This window comes from Eimeria tenella, genomic scaffold (genome assembly GCF_000499545.2).
Source record: "Eimeria tenella Houghton genomic scaffold, Eth_scaff63, whole genome shotgun sequence".
Classification (NCBI taxonomy): domain Eukaryota; phylum Apicomplexa; class Conoidasida; order Eucoccidiorida; family Eimeriidae; genus Eimeria; species Eimeria tenella.
The window spans coordinates 149585-170386 of NW_013543429.1; the positions used below are offsets into that span (position 1 = coordinate 149585).

The 20802-nt window shown below is 52.9% G+C and overlaps 4 protein-coding genes across 4 annotated transcripts; all 4 read right to left on the reverse strand.

The window, feature by feature from the left end:
• Positions 1-206: 206 nt before the first annotated feature.
• Positions 207-1966, reverse strand: ETH_00014275 (Cytosolic non-specific dipeptidase, related; the record flags this gene model as incomplete). The annotated part of the gene is made up of 7 exons (XM_013377821.1): positions 207-290; positions 422-628; positions 783-959; positions 1071-1206; positions 1396-1496; positions 1648-1746; positions 1865-1966. 7 exons carry the CDS (start codon positions 1964-1966, stop codon positions 207-209), a joined length of 906 nt encoding a protein of 301 aa, XP_013233275.1.
• A 103-nt stretch (positions 1967-2069) lies between these two features.
• ETH_00014280 (uncharacterized protein) lies at positions 2070-7292 on the reverse strand (the record flags this gene model as incomplete). The annotated part of the gene is made up of 4 exons (XM_013377822.1): positions 2070-2176; positions 2452-6512; positions 6730-6874; positions 7139-7292. 4 exons carry the CDS (start codon positions 7290-7292, stop codon positions 2070-2072), a joined length of 4467 nt encoding a protein of 1488 aa, XP_013233276.1.
• Positions 7293-10514: 3222 nt separating this feature from the next.
• On the reverse strand, positions 10515-10834 carry ETH_00014285 (uncharacterized protein; the record flags this gene model as incomplete). The annotated part of the gene is made up of 2 exons (XM_013377823.1): positions 10515-10571; positions 10730-10834. 2 exons carry the CDS (start codon positions 10832-10834, stop codon positions 10515-10517), a joined length of 162 nt encoding a protein of 53 aa, XP_013233277.1.
• Positions 10835-11867: 1033 nt separating this feature from the next.
• ETH_00014290 (WD domain-containing protein, putative) lies at positions 11868-20517 on the reverse strand (the record flags this gene model as incomplete). Its single annotated transcript, XM_013377824.1, has 5 exons — positions 11868-16207; positions 16517-18374; positions 18463-19113; positions 19332-20056; positions 20193-20517. 5 exons carry the CDS (start codon positions 20515-20517, stop codon positions 11868-11870), a joined length of 7899 nt encoding a protein of 2632 aa, XP_013233278.1.
• Positions 20518-20802: the final 285 nt, after the last annotated feature.

The following is a 20802-nucleotide window of genomic DNA, read 5'->3' on the forward strand; positions in this document are numbered from 1 at the left end:
CAATCTTTGCTGCAGAGAATTGCTTCGTCTATGGAATCTCCAGTGCAGCCCACAAACGAACGATGTGGAGTTGTGGTGACCTGTCTGAGGTGGAATGAAATGGCAAAATTTCACGGGAAGACGACCAAGCAGCCGCCTACGCTAGCATAACCTATCATGGCCACCTCCTAACAACATTATTAGCCAAACATAATAGAAGGTACACCCTACAGAGCGACTACAGGCCGCGATGTACTTTCCGCCAGTCGCGCCGCAAGAGATTCGAGCGTACATGCAAGCACGTCAACACCCTGACAAACACCAAGGAAGGCATCAGAAAAGGGAAGTCAGTAAGAGCATATGTTCCACTTGTAAGCAAGGGATGCAAGCATACACGGCTTGCCAGTGGAAGCCTGACACCACTGCTTTTATTCCCGCTCACCTTTTCGACTTGCCTAATTCCCAGTCGCTCGTTTGGTAGGTGGGCATTGTCGCTGGCCTGCCCAAATGGCAACTGACAAACTGCAACTTCATCTGAGCCCTGGCATTGGCCGAGGGGCCCAGGAAGCCTCCGAAAGGCGTCGGCAAGAAATGGAATTGCTGGCATGGAGCCCCCTTCTCGTACGTAGAGTGGCTCAACACCCCAAACCTGTTAAAACAAAAATGCTCGTGGCGTTTAAGCCACGAGTTCTTCATGACCGCTGGTAAATAGGATACACGGTGGCTGCAGAAAGGTACGACGCAGCCGCAGCCAGTGCGACACTCATATGTGCTAAGCTGCCAACCGTAGCCTTGTTGCTCACCTCTTTGATAGCTGCGTGTGCTGCCCCGTACAATGCACGCGTTCTGGGCGCATTCAAATCTGCCCGCCAGGAGCGTCCTTGGCGGAGGCACTGAACTGCCAGTTTGCTCGCCGAAGATGCTTTTTTGAATGACTCTTGAAGGTAGTCACGAATTAGAGTGAATATTTCCTTGGGTCCCTGAGATGGCAAGGAATTGGGTTTTTTAGCTGTCATCCTTCGTAAAGACACTATTTGGGGAACGTTCACTGAATGCGGTCCCAATTGTGACAGCGGGAGTGTTAAAACTACCTGCTGGGGCACAAGGCGCAAACTGATTTCTGCGCAAACAGTTGAAGGGATGACGCGCATAGCTCCTCCAGCATGGGGGCATTTCCCCTTTAAAGACGCATCTATGCCGAGCAAAGACATTGACGGTTCCAGCCAGCTGAAGAAAAAGCAACAAGCGTTTTAAACCCAATGATATAACGAGATTGTGGTCGACGCATAACGCTAGGATACATCTGCCACATGCGGGTACCTACAACAGCAAGTAACGGCTCAGCCCTATCTCACAATAATTAGCGCGAGCAAGATGAGTCGCAGTCTCAGATTGGCTTCAGTGATTAGGTGTCACCTTTTTCGAAGAAGTTCGTTGGGGTCGCTAGTTCCGCCAGCAGATGCACGCTGTACCCACCCAGTCTTCACGGAATCGGCCGCAGCCTTGACGCGCTGTAACTGAGAGAGCAGCAGTACAAAGTGATATTGCTCGGTTCACTCCATTTGGCCACTGCAGTTCCCGTGACAATCAGCAGGCTCTTGACTTTCACGCTTTCCTGTAAAATTTAGCGAGCGTACAACTAGAAATGCGTGCTTTCTCGCTGCTTACCTCTGCGTAATCGGGGGGCTGAACAGCGTCATAGAAACGGGGAATTTTCACGCGGCCAGTTGAAGGGTCATACATCTGGCTCAATAATTGCACCAAGCTCTGCATCAGCATACAATGCAGTACCTCTATTTTTCTGGGAACAAGCAAATCCAAGTAAATAAAAGCACGTGGAAACAGAACACTTTTGTGGGGCCCTGTCAGTGGCGCCAAAACATACCTGCATTGGCTCCTCTACGGCACCCCCATGCACTCCTGAGTGATAGCCGCTGTCTTCGGCGCCACCAGTGGCCTCAACTCGAATGTCCAGCACCCCACGCATGCCGTAGCTACCATGAAAATATCAGCACATGCAGCCCCTGCTACTTATGTGAAGCTGTCCATGCCTATACATCCAGTCAGCAGATGACATGTGTGAACTCCGCTTACACAAGGCATGGAGTTACGTCATCAGCCCAATAACTGTTGTTGCAGATGAGGAATCGTGCTCCGTGAAGCCAGCTTGCCTTTTGCGCCACAGCATCAGCCAAGCCTGAGTGCACCCGATGCCACAAGAAAACATGCTTATAGGACTACGAGAAAGCGCTGTAACAAGTGAGCTACAGGCTTTCAAAAGGCAAGCCATGAGCCACTTGCTTGGAAGCTTTGCCGCACACTTTCCCACGCCGCAATTTTCAAAGCATGCAGCAGATCAAACTCGATACGTCCAGCAGCAAACAGCAGCTCTTCTAAGGTACTAAAGCGTCTTCAACAGCTGCCTGTGAAGAAGCACGTAGTTTTCCAACTGCCGAGGTAGGGATGGCTTACCAACGCTACCATTCTCCTCATCTCCCTCGCATATCCACACGAAGTTGAAGGGAATTGCAGGGTCGCTCTTAACTGGCGCGGGATTCTGCGAAGCTGAAGCTTTGCCAGAATCCAGGTGCTGAGAACACCGCTCGTATAATGCCTGACTTGCCTTGTATTTCCTCCTCCATTCCGATATAAAGTGCTTCACGGCCAGCAGGGAGCAGATAATGGGTCCCTTATTGTCAGTAACTCCTCTTCCGTATATATACCCATCTTTGCAATGGATCTTCCACGGATTCGTGTGCCATCCTGTGCCGTGCCACCCCGGAGAGTTGCTTCGAGCTCCCCGATGTTTTGCTATTTGAGCAACCGAATTAGAGCTACTTCGGGCTCCTTGTTGGTTGGACGGTGGGACAACTGTCCGCGTGCGTGTCCTTGGAGAAGCAGAAACAGTCACAGGCGAGGCTGAGCCTTCCGACACATCCGAAGAAGCCGGAACAGAAGAAGGGGAGGTACCGCCTGCTGATACAACGTCATAGTGAGAATAGAATACGATTGTGGGGTGGTGCGGATTTGTTCCAAGGCGGCCAAATACTACAGGATGCGGCTGTCCCTCCCACTGGTCGCCATGAAACTCTGACAAGACCGCTGACCGCTGAGGCCACACAATATCCACCGTTGCTCCAAGTGCTTGCTCAAGAAGCTGCGCTACAAATTTGGCGGCACCAATACAACCAGTAATGTGTCGGGGACATCGTGAGGCGGAAACGGATTTGTATGCGACAAACTGAGCAAGCAAAGGTAAAAAGTCTCTTCGGCGGGGCTCCAGCCCTGTCTTCATCGTCAGGGATGGCAAGGATGGCATTGATGCTCCAGGAGTGATGATCATACCACTAAGCCGGTTGGCACAAAATAGACGCTGCACGTTCATCGGAATCGCTCTCGTTCTCTCTCGCGACCCATCAGCAGCCCCGTTTTCTGCATTTGCAGGACTTAAGGCATTCTGGAGGGCTTCGCCCGCTGTATCTTTCTTGTCCTCGCTACCCTCAGGAGGGCCGTTAGTCTCGGTCACAGCGAAATCACATGCTGGGGACCCTTCACAGCTCGTTGGTCTTACGTGGTCCTCACCTACAGACCCCTCATCGCCTAAATCTCTCTCGTTGATATTCCAGACGCCTAACTTTCCGTCGCCACGGCCTGCCCATAATTGTAGGCCGCCTGGCCCTCTACCGCAACTAGCAAATGCGGCCCCTAAGGACCCTTCGGGGCCCCCACTAATGTGCTCAGAGAAAAAAGAGGCATCTGACACTAGCAAAAGGCCCGTGAAAGACACGCCTCTTTCTTGGCCTTCATGAGAGCATGGCCCAACGGCGTGGTGCGCTGCAGTGCCTGAAAAGTGCCCGCTTTCTGCAAATGATGGAGACGGGTTCAGACTGAGTTGGAAGGCCACAACCATCAAGTCGAGCTGCCAGACAAATAGCTCACCGTTTGCAGACCCGCTGATTAGGATATTGCGCGATGCGTCTGCAGCGAGGGCCAGCACCTCGGAAGTGTGGGCATTTAAAGTCTGTATGCAAACGAACTGCTCCAGAGCCCAGACGCGGATACTGCTATCTCGGCTGCCACTAAACAAAAGACCCTGAAGTGAATGACCAGCCTCGTCGGAATCTCTAGTGCACTCAGCTTGAGGACTTGTTACCTGGAGACGCTCTCCAGATCCCGAGCTGCGCAGCTCACGACAGAGCGACTCTACGGGAGCTTCAGTGTACGCCACACACAGCACCCCGCCATGGTGTCCAGAGAGCTCACCAACTAAGCTTCCATTCTCCCCCCACAAGAGCAGCCGACCATCGCCTCCACCGCTGCAGATGACTCCTTTGCCACAGCTAGTGAGACATTCCACGAAACCATTGTGTCCACTCTCATCCAGCCAGGGACCCACTAAGGACTGATGAGAGTGTTGACGCTGAACGCCGGATTGTTCAAAGGGCAAAAAGCGCATCTCTATCTTTAGTCCCCCATCCTTTCTGGACGGCTGTGCCACAATCTTGAGACTTGAAGTGCTAGTCACGACCCTGTACGTGCCCGGAGAAGCGGAGGCGGCAGCCCCTTCAGGTAGGGGAACCTCAAGTTCATGGGGAGCTTCGAAACAGTATACTGTGCCGGTCGGAGGATAGAGGCAGCCAGGCCTCCTGGAGCGGCAGCATTTCGTGGACCAGAAAGTCGTCGCTGCATGCGATGCATGCAGCGTTACACAGCGAAGACTCCGGGCAAAGCCAGAAAGGAGACGTCCAAATGCCTCATACTTTGCCAGACCCGAAGAAAGACAAGGTGAACACGATGCACCAACGCCCTGTTGAATTGGTGATCGGCCAGCTTGTTGCCTGCTGCCAGAGCATTTTTGACCTCCAGTGAAGAGAGAGCCGAGGGACTCCCTTTCTTGTTCACCTGAAAACTGAACTTTCACTTGGCCAGAGGCGAGAGTTTTCAGCTCAAAATCTCGAGACACACGGAGGGAAAGAGATTGCTGCTGAGCTGGCTGGAAGGACACAGCGTTCGCCAGGACAGACACCATAACTTGCGTGTGGCGAAAGTAGCGCAGCAAGTCACTGAGAAACACTGCACCTATCTTGGCAGACTGAAACCCAATGAAAAGGAGTATGTTGCATCCTCTGTCCTCAATGAATGGACTTGGTTGCACTTTATGCAGATCTGCCGTACAATGCAAGGCAGCAACTGGGGAAGACGGCATATCCTCGTTAGAGACTCCTCCACTCGAATCTAGTCGCATCGCTGCACGTATGCTTTGCATGCAAGCATCACATGCACTCACAGTACAGATGCGTCTGGACGGATCATGCCGGCTTCCTGTCGTATGGGCACCGTGGCCCGAGCAGTCACTCACTAACAAGGAAAGAACATCTCCTTGATGAGGAAGGAATGTGAGACGCACGGCAAGCAAATCGTCAGCGGCAATTGATATTCTAGGTCCGTCGAGAAGAACCTGTATGCCACTAAGTAAGCGGGGCTCACGACCTCCGAAAATAAGCGGAGAAAGATCCCACACAGCCAAAGAGGTATCGCTGCCCCCGGTCACCAAGAATATTTCTGGAACGACAGAGCCACAATCTTTGCATGCAATGTTCCGGCTCGCGCCCAGAGAACCGTTCCTCAGAGTATTTGCATGGACAGCCATAGCCAGTACACCCCCTTCATGAGCTTGAAAAGAGATAGGTGCGACAGACGCGCTCGTAGCGTCGTAAACAACAACTTCGCCACTCTGCATACCCGCAAAAACGAACGTCTTTGCCACTACAGGGAGACATGAAGGTGATGCCGACGCCGCAGAAGATTGCTCCCTCTCAGTCTCTTCATTACTATTTGTTACATATATCATGATTGTTTCGAGACATAAGATGGCACAAGAGCCTGCAATCAATTCGTAGCACTGCTGGCTAGCTCCAACTGTCTCTGAATTAAGGTCTGCATGGTATAGATTCGTCGACGGAATGCCCGACGAAACTGTGGATGAGCCACAAGTGCTGTGAGACTGGCTGTCTTCTATTGCAGCGACAGCCTGCCTCTGCACTTGGGCTGCGTGAATTTGCTTCTCCAGCCTTTCCAGCTTAATTTTCAAGGCTTGCCAGGCCTTGTCCCTTTCTTCCTTATCGCATGGCTCAATTCCTGCCGCTACTTCACGCACAATATTCTCCATAGATCGTAGCATCATCACCGCTAACTCGTCAGATACTCCAGGAGTCCCCATAGAACCACCAGAAGAAGCTATTTCTAGCAAAGATTCGAAATCCCCTTCAATCCTATTTGCCAAAGACTCCGCTAGACCCTTGCGCAGAGTAATCTGCCTGTCGAGAGGGGGCAAGCTCGTCTCCTGGGTTGATCCTAGTAAAACAGAACTGCGGCGCCGCCGAAGCGGCGAAGGCAGGTACCCAACACTCGCAATCGGATAAAGTAACAGATCTATTGCAGGAGTTATCAGAATCATTGTGTTGCGTGGAACTGGCATCCAGTCTTCCGGGTTTGAAGTCAAAGGCTCGCTTGTCACTATACATATGTCGGTCCTGAAGCGCGAAAACCCCAACATGCCAGTTTCCTAGAGCGAAAACCATCTATCACTGATTATACCTGCCAAAAGTCAGTTCTGCTAGTAGAGTTGGGAAAGAAAGGGAGAAATGCTTAGAACAGTGGAAGGGAGTACTGCGACTGTTAGACGTTACTAAGGTGAAAAGTGGAATATCTGAGCAGCCAAATGCTCTGCGGCACCCTTTGTAAAGCCACCTTTTGTCTCTGTGGGTCATGCGAAATTCGCCGCAAGTTTCTTCTTGTTGTTGCCACGCCGTTCCAGTAGCAAAATAGAGGCTCGCTGGCATCGCCGGGCTAGTTTCCCCAGTCATGTCCGGTACAGTGGATGACTTTCCTGACTCTGCAGCCATAGAAATTCTTACCGCAAGCACACTTACCGTTGACTTCCTTACTGCAGTAAGAGCATTTTAGCTGTGCTTTCCAGCATGCCGTGTTGTCACCCGAGAAACGCTCATGTCAGTACCGCGCTGAACAAGCACTGCTAGAATACAGACCATGATGTATCCCACAGCCCACTGCTGACATATCGACTCAAGACTGCAAGCTTGTAGCCAATCTTCGGCACTGTGTTACTCTGTGTTGAACAACAGCTGGACTGCCTCACCGTAGGCTACTTCTTGAGCATTTGTGACAAATCTTGTGGCAACAATGCTTTCACCATCCGATACGACAATATTTATTAGTGTGATTTCTTCGATCTTTTCCTTGTCAAGCAGCCAGCAGATTGTAGCAATCATCTGCTCCACAGCTCCTTTCATCGCAGAATGTGTTGAACGTTCTGTGGGGCTGTTTGGAAGTAGGGCTAAAAAAACCGCGAACAGGCAGGCGCTGTCGATACAACTATTAGTTATCGCAAAGGAAAACATCGGATCGGGTAGAAGGCTTAGCAAGTCGCTGCAAAGGTAGAAATTAGACACAATTTATGCGCTTTTCAACCAATGCAGAGGGCGCGACAGCCACGTAGAAGTCCATAGCTCTGCCTCGTGAATGCTGAAACTTTATTCACACTACACCCGTCAACTCTTCAGAGAACTCAGGACGTTTCTTGGCGAAACCGCGAGTGGAATGTTTATCTCCCCAAGCTCAAAGAGATGCCTTACCGGCGAATTTTGTTAAAGCCGCCGACGCTCCCATTATGCATGAACATGAAACGGCCACAACGAAAAGGGTGGCAGCACAGTTCTGTGCTGACGCTGCCATTAGCCACTGCCCAAGGTGGAAGCCCACCGGCACAACCTGTGCATTGTGACCAGCCTAGAGTGCTGCTCGCTGCTCTCACATGGGCGAAGAACAAACGACTTGAGATCTGCGAAAATAAGAGCCCAGAAAGGCACTGTTCAGAACTTATTCGCTAAAAGCAGTGCTAGGATGGCTGGAGGCGAAGTGGATGCGCGAGCTCTATGCGCCTTGCACCTGAGGCTAAAACTGGCTTTATACAAGGAGCAAAACATCTCGTTGAGGGTCGAGTAGCCGGTGCATATTTTCCATGTGCCTGGTTGACGTAAAGGCTGGCAATTTCATCGTAAACTGCACCGTAAAGGCACCCTAACCCAGCACCCACACCTTTTCAGCGAGGTTGTATAGATTACGGTCTGCCCATGCCGGCTTTAGGGAGGTAAACACGCAGGCCCCTCCATCATCTTCGAACGAAGAATCGTTGGTGACGGCGGCCTCACTATCAGGCACTGTTTTCCCATTCGTATTGTTTCGATTACTGTTACATGCCCGCAAAAGGCTCAAGCTCGTGCCAGGTACGGTGCTGTTGGAGCCCTTAGTGATATACCATCCTACCCCGAATCCATCCCCATTTAACGAGGCTTTCTGGTAAGCGTTTCGAATATCATCTTGCGGTAGCCGCTCCTGTTGAAGACGCAGAATCGTCACCACACAGTTTCTTCATTTGGAATGAAGCAGGAAAAGATGAGGCTGCCAGAGCTTGACGGATTCGGTGCCACAAGATCTTCACAGAGTAATATGGACGTATGCCAATCCATCAGTGTTCCTATTTTGTACTGGGTCCGCCCCACTTGACACACCTGACAATTAAAAGACTGCTGGATGATACTGCGTCGTGGCCTCGTGAGAATATCTGCGAGGAGAATCGGGTCTCCACGAGTAATTATGGCCGTGAGGCGGCACATTGGCACGTTGTGCTGCTAAGCCTGGGTCCGGTGGCCGGGCAAGTGAACAACTGCCACGGTGTTAGTCCATGGCTTCTCCGCTAAGAAGAAGGCTCACAAAAAAAGAGAAGACCCTGACTCAATGCGACACTGAACTGGGATCATGTGACTCAGCGCTACTAGATGTTATACAAACAAGGTGCTCAAGGGCCCCCTGGGCAGATTATTGGGGTTCAGCAGCTGCTCGAGGCTCCTGGCACTAGAAATGCAGTTGTCGTAAAGATAAGCCCCATATTTACACAACCTGGCGTCGAATTTCAATCTTATCACATCAAGGCCGTTTGTGTCTCTTGGACCGTGTAACGGGGCCGTTGGCGCGTTTTCCTCAACCTCCCGGTCTGCCCCAATAAACAACCAAATCTAGCAAATCAGGAACATCAGGGCTTAGGCGAGAAAAAATAATGAATTATTTATTTAATAGCGAGGCATTAACTTCGCCGGCGCCGCTGCATATGGTGCCAACGGTACTCAAAGTGATAACTTTGGAAGTGGAGCACAGCGGAGCTCCGGCAGCCTACAGATTCCCACTATATGTGTTGAATATCTCCAAAAACTTAAAAATTTGAAACTAGTAGAGCAATACCAATGAAGGAGCAGTGGCGAACAGTGCAATGACGTGCTGCGCGTACTATCCAGTGGGTGAGGCATGTACTCTATCTGGAGAGGTTTTAAATGTTGTATTTGAGCATGGGTAATGGGCCAATTCAGAAATAGTCAAAAAGTTTCCAAATTATTCGAAAGGTACCGAGAAGATAATTGACGAGGGCCGAGAAGTACGTCCTTCGAACACCTCGCAAAGTGAGCTCAAAGGCCGGAAGACAACGAGCGTGTCACCGAATCCAACGAATGCCTGTAATCCTCTGCAACTGCATTAATGTTTAGGCCAAAAAGGGCCTCAACGTGCAGCATCATGATTTGCGCATGGTCGTGTTGGGGCAAGATCCCCCTTGGCTATGCCCCTTTTCAGCGACTGTCCTTGACCTTTCTTTTTCTCTTAAAGTGATCGTCTAATGCTCTCCGCAGAAGCGGCCGCCTCTCCAGAATAATTGCAGAAACAAAAAAGACGAAGCCTTCCATCTATTTGGTGTGTTTCTCACGTACGCTCCAGCTAACACTTCCTTAACACTTTCTAACTAGACGCAATGCCCAAATCAATTAAAATCTCTGCCTCCGCCACCTGAGTCAGAAAGCTGGAACTTCGTTGTTTAGTATTTCAAGAGCTTGATGCCTCTACCATGGCAAGTAACGGCGTTGCAACAGCTCCAACGTGTGCAAAAGAATTCGTGCCTCTTCCTGTGCAGCCATTCTGTGGAGAAGTGCGTAGCATTTGTGTGTGAGTGGTCTTTCGCGTACTTCGGCAATAATGAAAGGTGAAAGGCGGTCTGGTGCACTGCTGAGTTGCAAATCCGACCAAAAATGTGTTCTCTCACGCAGCTGCGCAAGTTGTCCGTGCTGTTTCTTGGTGACCTTCGCCTGAAGGAATTTATTGCAGCTGCTTGTTACTGATACAAAGCCGTAGTCGTTTAGTTGTAAAACCACTCTAAGACAACAAAGGCAAACTACCATTCGGCCTCAAGAGTCCCCTGCGCAGTGCCCAGCCAAAGCGGTTTGCCCTTTTGCTCCTCAGCACCGATTAACAGGTTAACTTACCTCATCAGATGAACGCTTGCACAACGGGTACTTCATTTCCTAAGGCGAAGCTCCGTAAAGAAGTGGTTAGGAAAACGCAGTATCCTTTTGGACATTACCCTTGTTCGGTGTCGAAAAGGTGGCAGAGCCATCATCTGTTTCCCCGGGAGATCAAGTGCAGCTCTCATAGGGCTGGCAGTTGCATATATCTGCTGCCTCTTCGCATTCCTGCGGAAAAGGGGCCACAAGCATAAATGCACCTTCAGTGAAGCACCAAAAAGTTGCCGTTTTTAAGGCGTGGGTAGGCATGTGAAAATAAAAAAGCTGCATCAATAAGCAAATTGTTTCGTCTTTCCTTGACGTCTCTGGAGATGTTCTCATCTTACTTGAGTAAGCGAGGCAAGCAACTCTGACCCCTTTGTTGGCGCAGAAAAAACAGCTTCGGCGTTTTCAATTCGCGACGCGTACATCGAGGCTGAGATCTCACCCATTGGACGGACAGTGAGAGTCCCACATGAGTAAAAATAAGTCTCCTTTAAGCTCCAGATTTAATTGAAAAGCCAGACCCCCTAAAGGATAGCCTTACCAAGGGTGCAGAGTACTACTTTCATGGCCGCCATTAAAAGTAGCTCCAGTAATCCAAACAAAGCGACGCGCAACGACACCCCATAAAAGATGACAAGCGCATATACTGCGTAAAAGCCAGATGCACATATTTTCACCAGAAAAGAGTGAGAAAGTGAAGCATACTGTCTTACTGCGCCAGCCATAATGTGGCGAAAATAATTCAGTTGTGGCTACGACGCTGTAACCACTGTCGCTCTCTTACCGATCAGATGCTTTGGCATCGTTGCAGCAACAGCCATGCACAAGAGCTGCTCCTGCCTAGCATCTCCCGCTAATAAAAACCAAAAGCCAACGAGAATGCAGAACAGGTCGGCAAAGGGAGGCAAGGAAATCGCCACAATCAGTAGGCCCCAGGTGGTACCGGCGAAACTCTGCTCCAGACCAACCCACTTTGTTATAGCGGTCCCAGCCGGAGAAAGACCCACACCAGAGCTTTCCATTGGAGGTGAGACGACTAGCAGGTCTGGAGCACCGTTATTAGAAGATTCGCCGCGAAACCAAAGCGAGTTTAGCGGAACAATCCAAGCTCGACTGTTTGCTGTCGTTGGGGCGGCCGCCGGAAAGGGCTGCGGCCGGTAAGCCACAAATGAGGTACCGGTCAGTCCAAATAAATAGAGACCTGTTGCTACCATGTGAATAATGTGGACTGCCAAAGCTGCAGTTAAGACGTAAGCTCTGAGAAAATAGCGAATTCGACGAAACACACAGAAGGAAAGAGTGCCCCCACAAAGCATTTCCAGAGGCAGAGACCTTAATGCCAAAGTCTGTAGAGTACGTGTGCAGCTTAATATCTATTTCTTTGTACATATACATGTGTCTGCGCGTATAGCTCACAGGCTCACTCTTAACAGATATGCGTGCGGGCGAACGAGCAGCGAGCAGCATTTACCCGTGACTCTACTTCTGCGTGGAATCAGTTGTGCAGCAGCACAGTTGCACTCCGGCTTGAGTGTGCAAAAACGCTGTGAGAAAGACCTGCCTTTCCATCTCTGTTGGGGAGCTTCGAAAACGCAGACGCCTCCACGTGAGCTGCAAGAGGGCCAAAGGGTGAAGGTCACGTCTTCGTGATGCTTGAGCTCCTCGATCCCCCGAAGAGCACTCTTCGAAACTACTTGCCTCTGGGCTCACTGCGCCACTTGTTGTGATGCGTGACACCAATCCCGAGTCGTGGATGATAGCTGCATCTGCGTCGTCTTTCCCTGTCCCCAGTTTGGCAAGTGCACTTTTTTGAAGAGCCTGGACTGCATCCCTGAGGTGCTGCGCGTCTGCACCTGCAGATCGCCTAGCTGCATCAGCAAGGCACATGACTGGGCACGCTACTGCCTCACCAGCAGGTTCTGTGGTGCCTACAAGTGCATCTCCGTGAGGCGACATTGAACTCGTCGGCTGAGATTCCGGAGACGACAGATTGCTAGAAGAGCCAGTAATTTTGCGGCCTCCTCTGAATCCGCTCGGCATGTGATGCCCTGGTGAGAATAACGATGGCCTGTCAGAATATTTCTGTGAAACGCCAATGCACCCAGGGGCTCCAGAGCAATACGAGCCAGGAAATGCTGGGCCGTAGCCCCAGAGTGGGACGGACTTCTGAAGTGACGTCGCAGCAGCAGCGGTGTATGGAGCAAGAGGCTGGTTACTTGGAGACAATCGGCGGGGGTCCAGTGGAGAGGTTACCGTCATAAAAGAAGCTGGTGGGAAGGAGGGTACGACAACCGCTTCAATATCTTCATTCCTGGAAACCCCTCTCTCCCTCGTGTTTGAAGCTGGCTGTGACCCCTCCCCATCGGTCTCAGGGGCTTCTTCCTTGATAACTAAGGCAAGAAATGCCTCAGTTTCAACAAATTCTGGGTTCTCCTTTTCTCTCTGCTTGTAGTTGGTAGTCGCAGCCTGCTGCCGTGGTCCTGGCAGGTAGGTGTCTCGTGAAGTTGTAAAGAATCCCCTCTCCCCAACAAGAAGGCCGTCTGACCTCCCTTCAGCAGTATTGGACCCCGAGGAACATCTCCCCGATGCCCTGAACTCAGGGGTAGTTTCGTTGGTATCTTGAACGCAGTTGTTACGACGCAAGCTATCAAGCAGGGCAGACGGAGAAGAAGCAGCTCGCAGTAAAAAGGAGCCAGTGCCGAGAGACCCTTGAAGCATCGGGGCTCCTGAGTCCCCGTACCTTCCCGTTCCTCTCTCAAAGTACTGTACTGCAGCGCACCTAATTCTGTCGTCAGGTGGTAGTGGGGGCATCTTCGCGTGGCGCTTCGGTGCGGCCGCATGCATCTTCCTGTCTTCCTCGGGAGAGCCGGTTGCTCGCCTGACTCCATCGTTCCTGTTGACGAAGCCATGGCTTGCAAGCACAACCACCGCAGCCCCGATACCGTGAGGCTTCAATAGTCTGTCACTCATGAGACGAATTCCTTCAGACAAGCGAGCCACAGTTCGAAGGGCAAACAGGGGCCCGCCCATCAGCAATCCAAAGGCTCTACCGCCTGATCCTTCAGGGATTTGCGGCAGTTGCAGTTTCCCACATCTTGTGCATCTTGCGAACGGATGATGTTCCCAGGGGCTTCCGGAGAGCCCTCTTGCTAATGGTGGAAGCTTAGGAGGTCTCATCCATTTCCCAGTATTCTGATCGTATCCATCATGTTGTTGCCCCCCTGGTTCTATAGAATGAAGACTATGACTGTTTCCTGCGAAGGCTCTGAGAGAACTCAACTCCTCCGCTGTAAGCTCCTTGACCTTCGAACTGAAAAAATTAGCTATGCAAGCCCACACTGAGGGAGACGCTAGCTCTTCCAAGGCCCCCTGCAGCGGATCTGCAGGGCTGGCGTTTCCATTAGACTCGCGTGGTGCCTGAGGAGTCCTGGGGGCCCTTGGCCTTCGTAGGCCCCGGGAGAGGCCAAAAGGCACAACTCGTCCATCACCTTGAGTGAGTAGAATCATTGGTAGCTGAGGTGAGCAACGGTAATCTAATATGTTTCTGTCTAGATCCAAGACATCAACAAAACCCAGAGTGCAGTCTGGGTCACAGCCGAACTTCAGGGCGAAGGACAGCTCTCTAGCACGTATGCTTCGCCAAAAAGAAAGGGAGCCCGCGGCCTTGGCATCCAAGTTTCTGCAGGCATGCCTCTCCGGGCAGAAAATAGGAAAGACAGAGACTAAGGACGGTTTTCGCCTCCACATGGAAGTGCGAAAGAGACCGCCCTCCGTCGTCCCTGAGGGGACCCCAGAAAGAGCGCTACACAGAGCTATCATTTTATCTGCTCTGCGGGCCCTCGCTGCACGTAGAAGCAACGATGCGAGGGCCGGATAGAGAAAACAGAGTGCTCCATAGAGTCTGACAAAGGAACGGCTGAAGCCGCAAACCGAGTTCACTTCTGTTGCAAATGCAGCGAACCGGTGAGGGTTTATATGCGGGTCCAGGAACGGAGGAGGCTGCCCGTCCAGACCCCATGGGGAGTCCGGAGAGTTACGCCCATGCAGGTAAATACGCAAAACGTGGAAAGGCAAGTCTTCTGATGTGAGGTGCCGCACCGCCAAGTGCATCAAACGCTTCTCTTTTGACCCTCCTAGGTACCCTAGAGAGCTTGATGGCGACGGCTGCAGCCCTCCAAAACCACAAGATGCCGCTGCGGACTCCTGCTGGCCTCCCGAAGTGGCATAAAAGGCAGGAAAACCAAACAACGTCCTGTAGGCCCAACCCTGCTGTCCCCGTCTACGGGCGATCTCTCGACAGAGGGCAGCCAGGCCCAATAACAAGAAGCATATTGCCCCTGCAGGAACCAGAACTGCACAGCAAAGCAGCTGCTCGACTATAAAGAGGAAAGGCGGGAGACACCGTGGGTTTATCGAGGCATCTGGGAGGCCAGCTGCGCAGGCAAAGGGGCAGTACGGATCCCCAACTGCTTCCCGCGTGTATATTGCATCGTCTGATGGCTTGTTCGTGCAGCTTAGACAGGCCTCGCCTCCCTCAATCGAGTAAAAGCCAACAGGGCATGGGCTGCAACGCCAACCTGCATAGCCAGGAGGACAGCCCAGAGGGCTTCGTACCTTTCCTGGAGACCCACGGTGCCCTAGAGGCAAATGCAGCGCGCCACAAGCTGGGGACGGGTCACTTTCCCCTCCTCCTACTCTCAGGGACCCACTAAACCCCCCAGCGTATTCTGAGGGCCTCAGCCATGGAACAAAGGCACTGAATCCTGAGTAGACTTCCAGCCCTTTCCCCGTCTCTTCGTACTCCTTCCCGGTTTGGCTGCTTATTCCAATACTGCCATTCGCACGGAAAGACTGATATTTGACAAGGTCTTTCCGTATCCAATAGAACGACGTCGGATTCCACAGAAAGTCTATGGCGCCGCCGCCTCCTCCGCCTCCCGTGCACCGGCCACCGTGGCCGCCTTTAGCGGATATGGTACCATGCCCCAAAAGTGCTCCTGTTTCAATGACGACTGAGCCCCCAGCTCCCCCACCTTGCCCAAGCTGCGCTGGATCGGCAAATATACCCGACAACTGGCAAGGCACGCTGCTTAAAGGGTGGATCCCTTCAGCAGCGACTTGGGACTCGTTTGGAACCGAGTTGCCCCTCTTCCCTTCACTAAAAAGCGAGCTCACTTCGGGAAACAGGTGGCGTGTGTCAGCTTTCCGCCCGTCGGAGGCTGCAGTGTTTTCTTTTGCTGCCGATGGTAAGCTCACATCAGAGGCCACTGTGTTTGGGCGTCCTTCAGCGCCTTTGTCAGAGGCAATGCGAGTCTTTGCAGGCGCGTCAGCAACCGAAGGAGCTAAGGCTACGCATTTGTTGTGGTCTACTTCGATGTCAATAATGGCTTCCTGCATCGGCTCTCCCCCGCCACCATCAGCCAATACCTGGCCCTCAACCGTCACTGTCTGCCCCTGGATCCATACGAGACCACCTCCGCTGCCAGCTCTTGCCAAGTCTCCCCCCCCACCCGATGCGCTTTCGGTGGAGGCATAAAGGAAGGAGCTATTCCCCACGCGAACTGGTTTCACCTTAAATAGGGGGGTGGGCACATGAGGCTTGTTCGACATCACTTGCGGTTCCCCGTCGTAACTAGGTCCCCCACTGCCACTGCACGGCTTGCCTGTCAATGCGTGGACTCCATCTCCTCCAGGTCCCACGTGACCACCTCCACCTCCTCCGCATAGTGCAGTTTGATCAACTAAAGATGGTGCAGCGGGTTCCCCATCCCTTGACTGCGGAGCCTCTACAGCAACGCCTCTGCTGCCAGCCCCGGGTCCTGAAAAGATGACACAGGAGAAATAGAAACGGCTTATAATGGAAAGGGGCAGAAGCACACGCCTTAAGAAGCAAGAAACAAGACCCTACAACAGCAAATGTAAATAGCACATTTACTCACCATCTTAGCAGCCTCACCGAACGATGTGCATTCCAGGGATAAAAACAGAGGCGCGCTTAAGGGAATTGTATATGCAGTTTTCGGATCAGTGGCCCACGTGTAGAAGTTAGGAAAATATGGACATTTTTTAGGGGCAGTAATCACATTTGGGCACACAAGTAGCAAAATTCTGTTGTCCAGCATTCTTACCATGAGCAGGCTGGCACCCCCGTCGACTAGCATCTACTGTTCCCCTCAGCTCCGTGTTGCCGCGATTTCCGCATAGTAGAAGCGCTCCCCCAACAAGGGAGGCCCCGGACTCTAGCAGCAGGCTCTCGCCAGCAAATACAGCAGCATCTAGATAACTCCACGGCACTGCCCCACCCAGTAATAGGGCTTCAGCGTCCTCCAAACTCCAGGCTGTGGCCGTGTCTTCAAAACCCCGGGGCTCCTCGGCGATCACAGGGGCTGTGACAGAAGAGTCCTTGTCAGGTAGTTCAGTGCTTTCAGAGTAAACTGACTCAAACGACACGATGGGCCCCTTCACCAAAGAAGCAATATTCGGGGGCCCTGGTAATGTAACTTTCTCATACGCAGCCTCCCTCGCGCTAGAATCTTGTGGTTTCTCGAACACGGACCCACCCTCTTCATTAGAAGAGTTGTGAACCGTTGCCCGAGGTTCCCCTGCCAGTGCTTGCCTCGGAACATCTGGTGAGATGGGTTGTGCTGGATGAACGGCATTAGAGCCAGCGTGCTTCAGAGACGCACGTGATGGCTCTTGCTTCAGTAAGGAGGGGAGACCCTTCAACAAAAAGCGTGCCTTTCTTTCTTCATTGCCTTGTTGCAAATTTGCTCCACGGACCTCTAAAGACGCAACTCTGCCAAGTGGATCCACAGGGACGCTTTGATCCACAGGTGGAATGTTCGAGAAATAACGCTCCTCAAGCTGCCTGCTAACAACGAGGGGAAGCTCGTTTCGCAGCAGGCTCCCCTGTTCTGAGAAGAAATCTTGCTTTGGAGCCTTTATGTCCTCCCTGCCTCCAGCCACCTCGCGGACAGCTCGAATCAAGCGCTGGGTCAGAACTATCTGCTCCTCGGCTTTCGTAGGCACATCTTGAGCTGTGCAGTCTGTCTGCGGGCTGGAGGCAATAGGCGCCTGCATTGTGCAGCAGTCACGGTTGACGTCCGCTTCTGCAGTCCCTGCTGGTTCAACCTCAGCCTGAAGACTGCTGCTTTTGGTGCGCCCTTTCCTTTCCACAGTTCTCCCCTCTCCTAGTTGAAACATGTGAGCCGAGGAATCAGCGGGAGATGAGCTACCCAAACCCGCGGCCCTCTGGAGTTGGGCAGCTACATGGTCCCCTGCGTATCGCTCCAAGACCCTGCAGGCACTGCTATAAGATGCCGGCACCTTAGTGACTCTGTTGAGTTCCGTGCGCATCAATGCTGTGCGCTGAACATTGCAGCGGTGGGGTTCTCCCACAGTGCAACTCCCCGCCAAAGTGACAGTACCCTGACTCAGTAGAATGAGCCGGTCTAAGTGCTGCTCCCCGCTTAAGGAAACCTCACGTCCGCCATAAAGAAGGACAGGAGCTTTCCTCAATGGAGCAGGCAGGCAATCACTCGGCGCAGCGCTGAGCCCTAGAGAACCGTGCAAAAGCAGGCGCTCACTGGCAAGCAATCCTACCGCTTCTGCACTCGCCTCAAGCAGCCCATGCTGAGGCTGGGCTGACCCAGGCGGTTTGTCCCCGCGACAAGAAAAGTTCCGTCTTCCAGGGATGATGCGGACAGAGGCCCCTTCCCCAACAGAGACAGAGGCTGCGCTCGAAAGCAATACTGATGCCCCCAGAAGAAGTTTTCTTGCTTCCGGTGTGCTCTTCGAGTAAAAGGGCCTTGCAGACTCAGCCACCTGCTCCTCTTCGCTGTTGCCGCGCGGTGCTAAGACGAGGGCGCTGCGTTGCCGCAGGCGAATGCTCCCTTCCGCAGCGTGTATGTGGAGAGGTGACAGGACGTGCAGAGCAGAACCTACGGAGGGAAAGTTGAACCACACACTGAAGCCAAACATTGTGCCCTAAATGCAAAGCAGAATCAAAGTCTCTACTGGCTGGTAGCGAAAAGCAAGAGTCATAAGAGGGAAGCTTTGTGAACTTCTCAGTCACCTGAAGTCTCTTCTGCACAGATCCCACGCCCCAGTGGCTGTACATACCTCGAGTGCCCCCATGGAGCAGCAAACTGCCGACGACAACCCTGGGTTCGATTTGATCTGGGATATTTGCGCTGCTCTTTGCATTTGGGGCTTCTGCTGTACCTGATGAGCCAGAGGTTTCCTGGAACCCTCGGACAGCCAACGGGCTGCTTTGGAGGGTAACAACGGAAGCCTCAACTGCGACAGTTATTGTTGGGGCATAGAGAGGCACTGGCAACGGGGTTGGCTGGACGCTTAGAACAGCCAACGCTTCTATTCCAGAAGGGGCCGCTGCAGGGGTTCCGTCAATTGCTGGGACTTCGCGCAAGGACCCCGAAGCTTCCTGTGTATCTGCCATGGGCGACCCCTTGATATCTTCGTACTCCTCTTTGTTTTGGGAATTGAAAACGTGTGGTGTGGCAGGCTGACTCCGTGAGCTCCACATGCCTGGCTGCGCGCCGGCTGCAGCAGCTGCAGCAGCAGCAGCCGCAGCGACCGCACTGAGTTTGTTTGTGACCACGAGTCGACGGTGTGCCCGAGAAAACACTGTGCCCCCTCCCCCACAGAGGCAGGGCAGCAAGTCCAATCGACCGCTGTGCAGCGCACACCCTCCAGGCGCCAGGACCTAAGAATGCACGTACAGAATAAATAAAAAGCAGTAAATTCACTCACACATCTATCCTACTGACAGTGCAGCTATCTTCAGCATCTAGCCCCGTCCAGGCCTGAAACCTCAAAGAGAACAATTTGCGCAACAGTTGCGTGTAAAGAGCCGCCAGCAACGTCATGAAGCAAGCACTGCTGCAAACGACAAGCAGGCAGCACGCGGCCGAAGACTCTTACCAGCGGGTCAAGAGGGTGCGGCTGTTCGGCATATATCGCAATGCGTCCTCCCCCTCCCGCTGCGCATTCTTCAGAGATTATCTCCGTTGCCTCGTGAAGAGGACGCTGCCGACGCTTAGAAACTGCAGAAGCAGCACCACTGAATGAGCCCTTCCCACCAGGCGACGTCCTGAGACAGCCGCCGCCTGCGGCTGTAATCCTCCCACTCCTCATTGGGTTCGGGAATACCAGAGCTTCGGCGACCAGCACAATAGAGCCGCCACTGCCTGCAGCCGCGCACGTTGCTGCAGCGGCTCCTGGAATCGCATTTGTTGGTGACTTCGATCCCTTTCCAGACTTTTTAAAGAGGCTTTTCAAAGCAGCCTTTAAAATCTTCGCTCCGCGCCAGCCCTCACGCAGCTCAAGGCCCTCCTTTCCCCGATAACCCGAGGCCTGGCGAGAGGCGCTTAAAGAGGCTGCATGAGCTTCGCAACCCCACCCAGGCTCCCCGGAAGAGCTTACCTGCCCCTCCACCAGCAATTCCTTTGACGCGATGATCACCACAAGGCCCCCGCCCCGAGGCGATTCTGTAGTTGGGACACCATGGAGCAGCCTCGCACCTGAGGAGTTACGGGTGTGCCCCTTGGTGTCCGCAATGTACTTAGCGTGCAGCAGCCCCGCCTCGCCCTTGGCAAGAGGCAGGAAAATGTTTCCCCGTACCTCAAGGGGAGCCCTTACTGGGTGGCCTGCAGAAACAGCCGCACCGCATTAGAAGCCAGGGACATCTCATAGGGTGAACTGTCTTTCAGCCGAAATCCACAGCCCCCTCCAAAGGATAAAAAATGCACACGCAAGGATATAACTATGACACAGAGAGCCCACTAAAGGCAGTCGCCTCGCAACGGTCCGTCACAATGCCTCCCATGCCTCCGTGACTTCCTCCTCGGAGCTCGGTTTCGGAGCTTGTCTTCTGCTGATTCTTCTGCAAGGAAGCCGCCTCCCCCTGTGTGGTCGGCCCCTCCAACTCAGCAGTCGCACCTGCGCATGCGGCAGAGGCGGCAAGTGTGAGGGGCTGAGGAGGCTGCGATAGCCCTTGCGGCGGGGCCTTGCCGCGTGCGTAGGGCCCTCCAGCCAGCTCCTGCTTGAGCCTCCTGGCGACGATATCGAGTGGGGCCCCCAAGAAAGAAGACCCTGAAGATGCATTCATAGTCGAGCAACGGAAACCACACGAGGAGCTGCTGCCCCGCACCTCTGATGTCCCCGATGCTGTAATTTCAGCGGCCTCTCCGATGACTACCGAGTCGCCCGCATATAAGAGCGTTTCAGCACAGTGCAGCCTCGCAGAACCCAGCAAACGAATACTGCCGCCGGCACAAAGTTTTATGCGTTGATTTGAGGCGTCGCTTGTGAATAAAGCGTCGCGGCGTGATCTCTGTATGAGCCCTGGGCACACGGAAGAGCGCCGGCGACCTGGAGAACAGCCACTGCCACG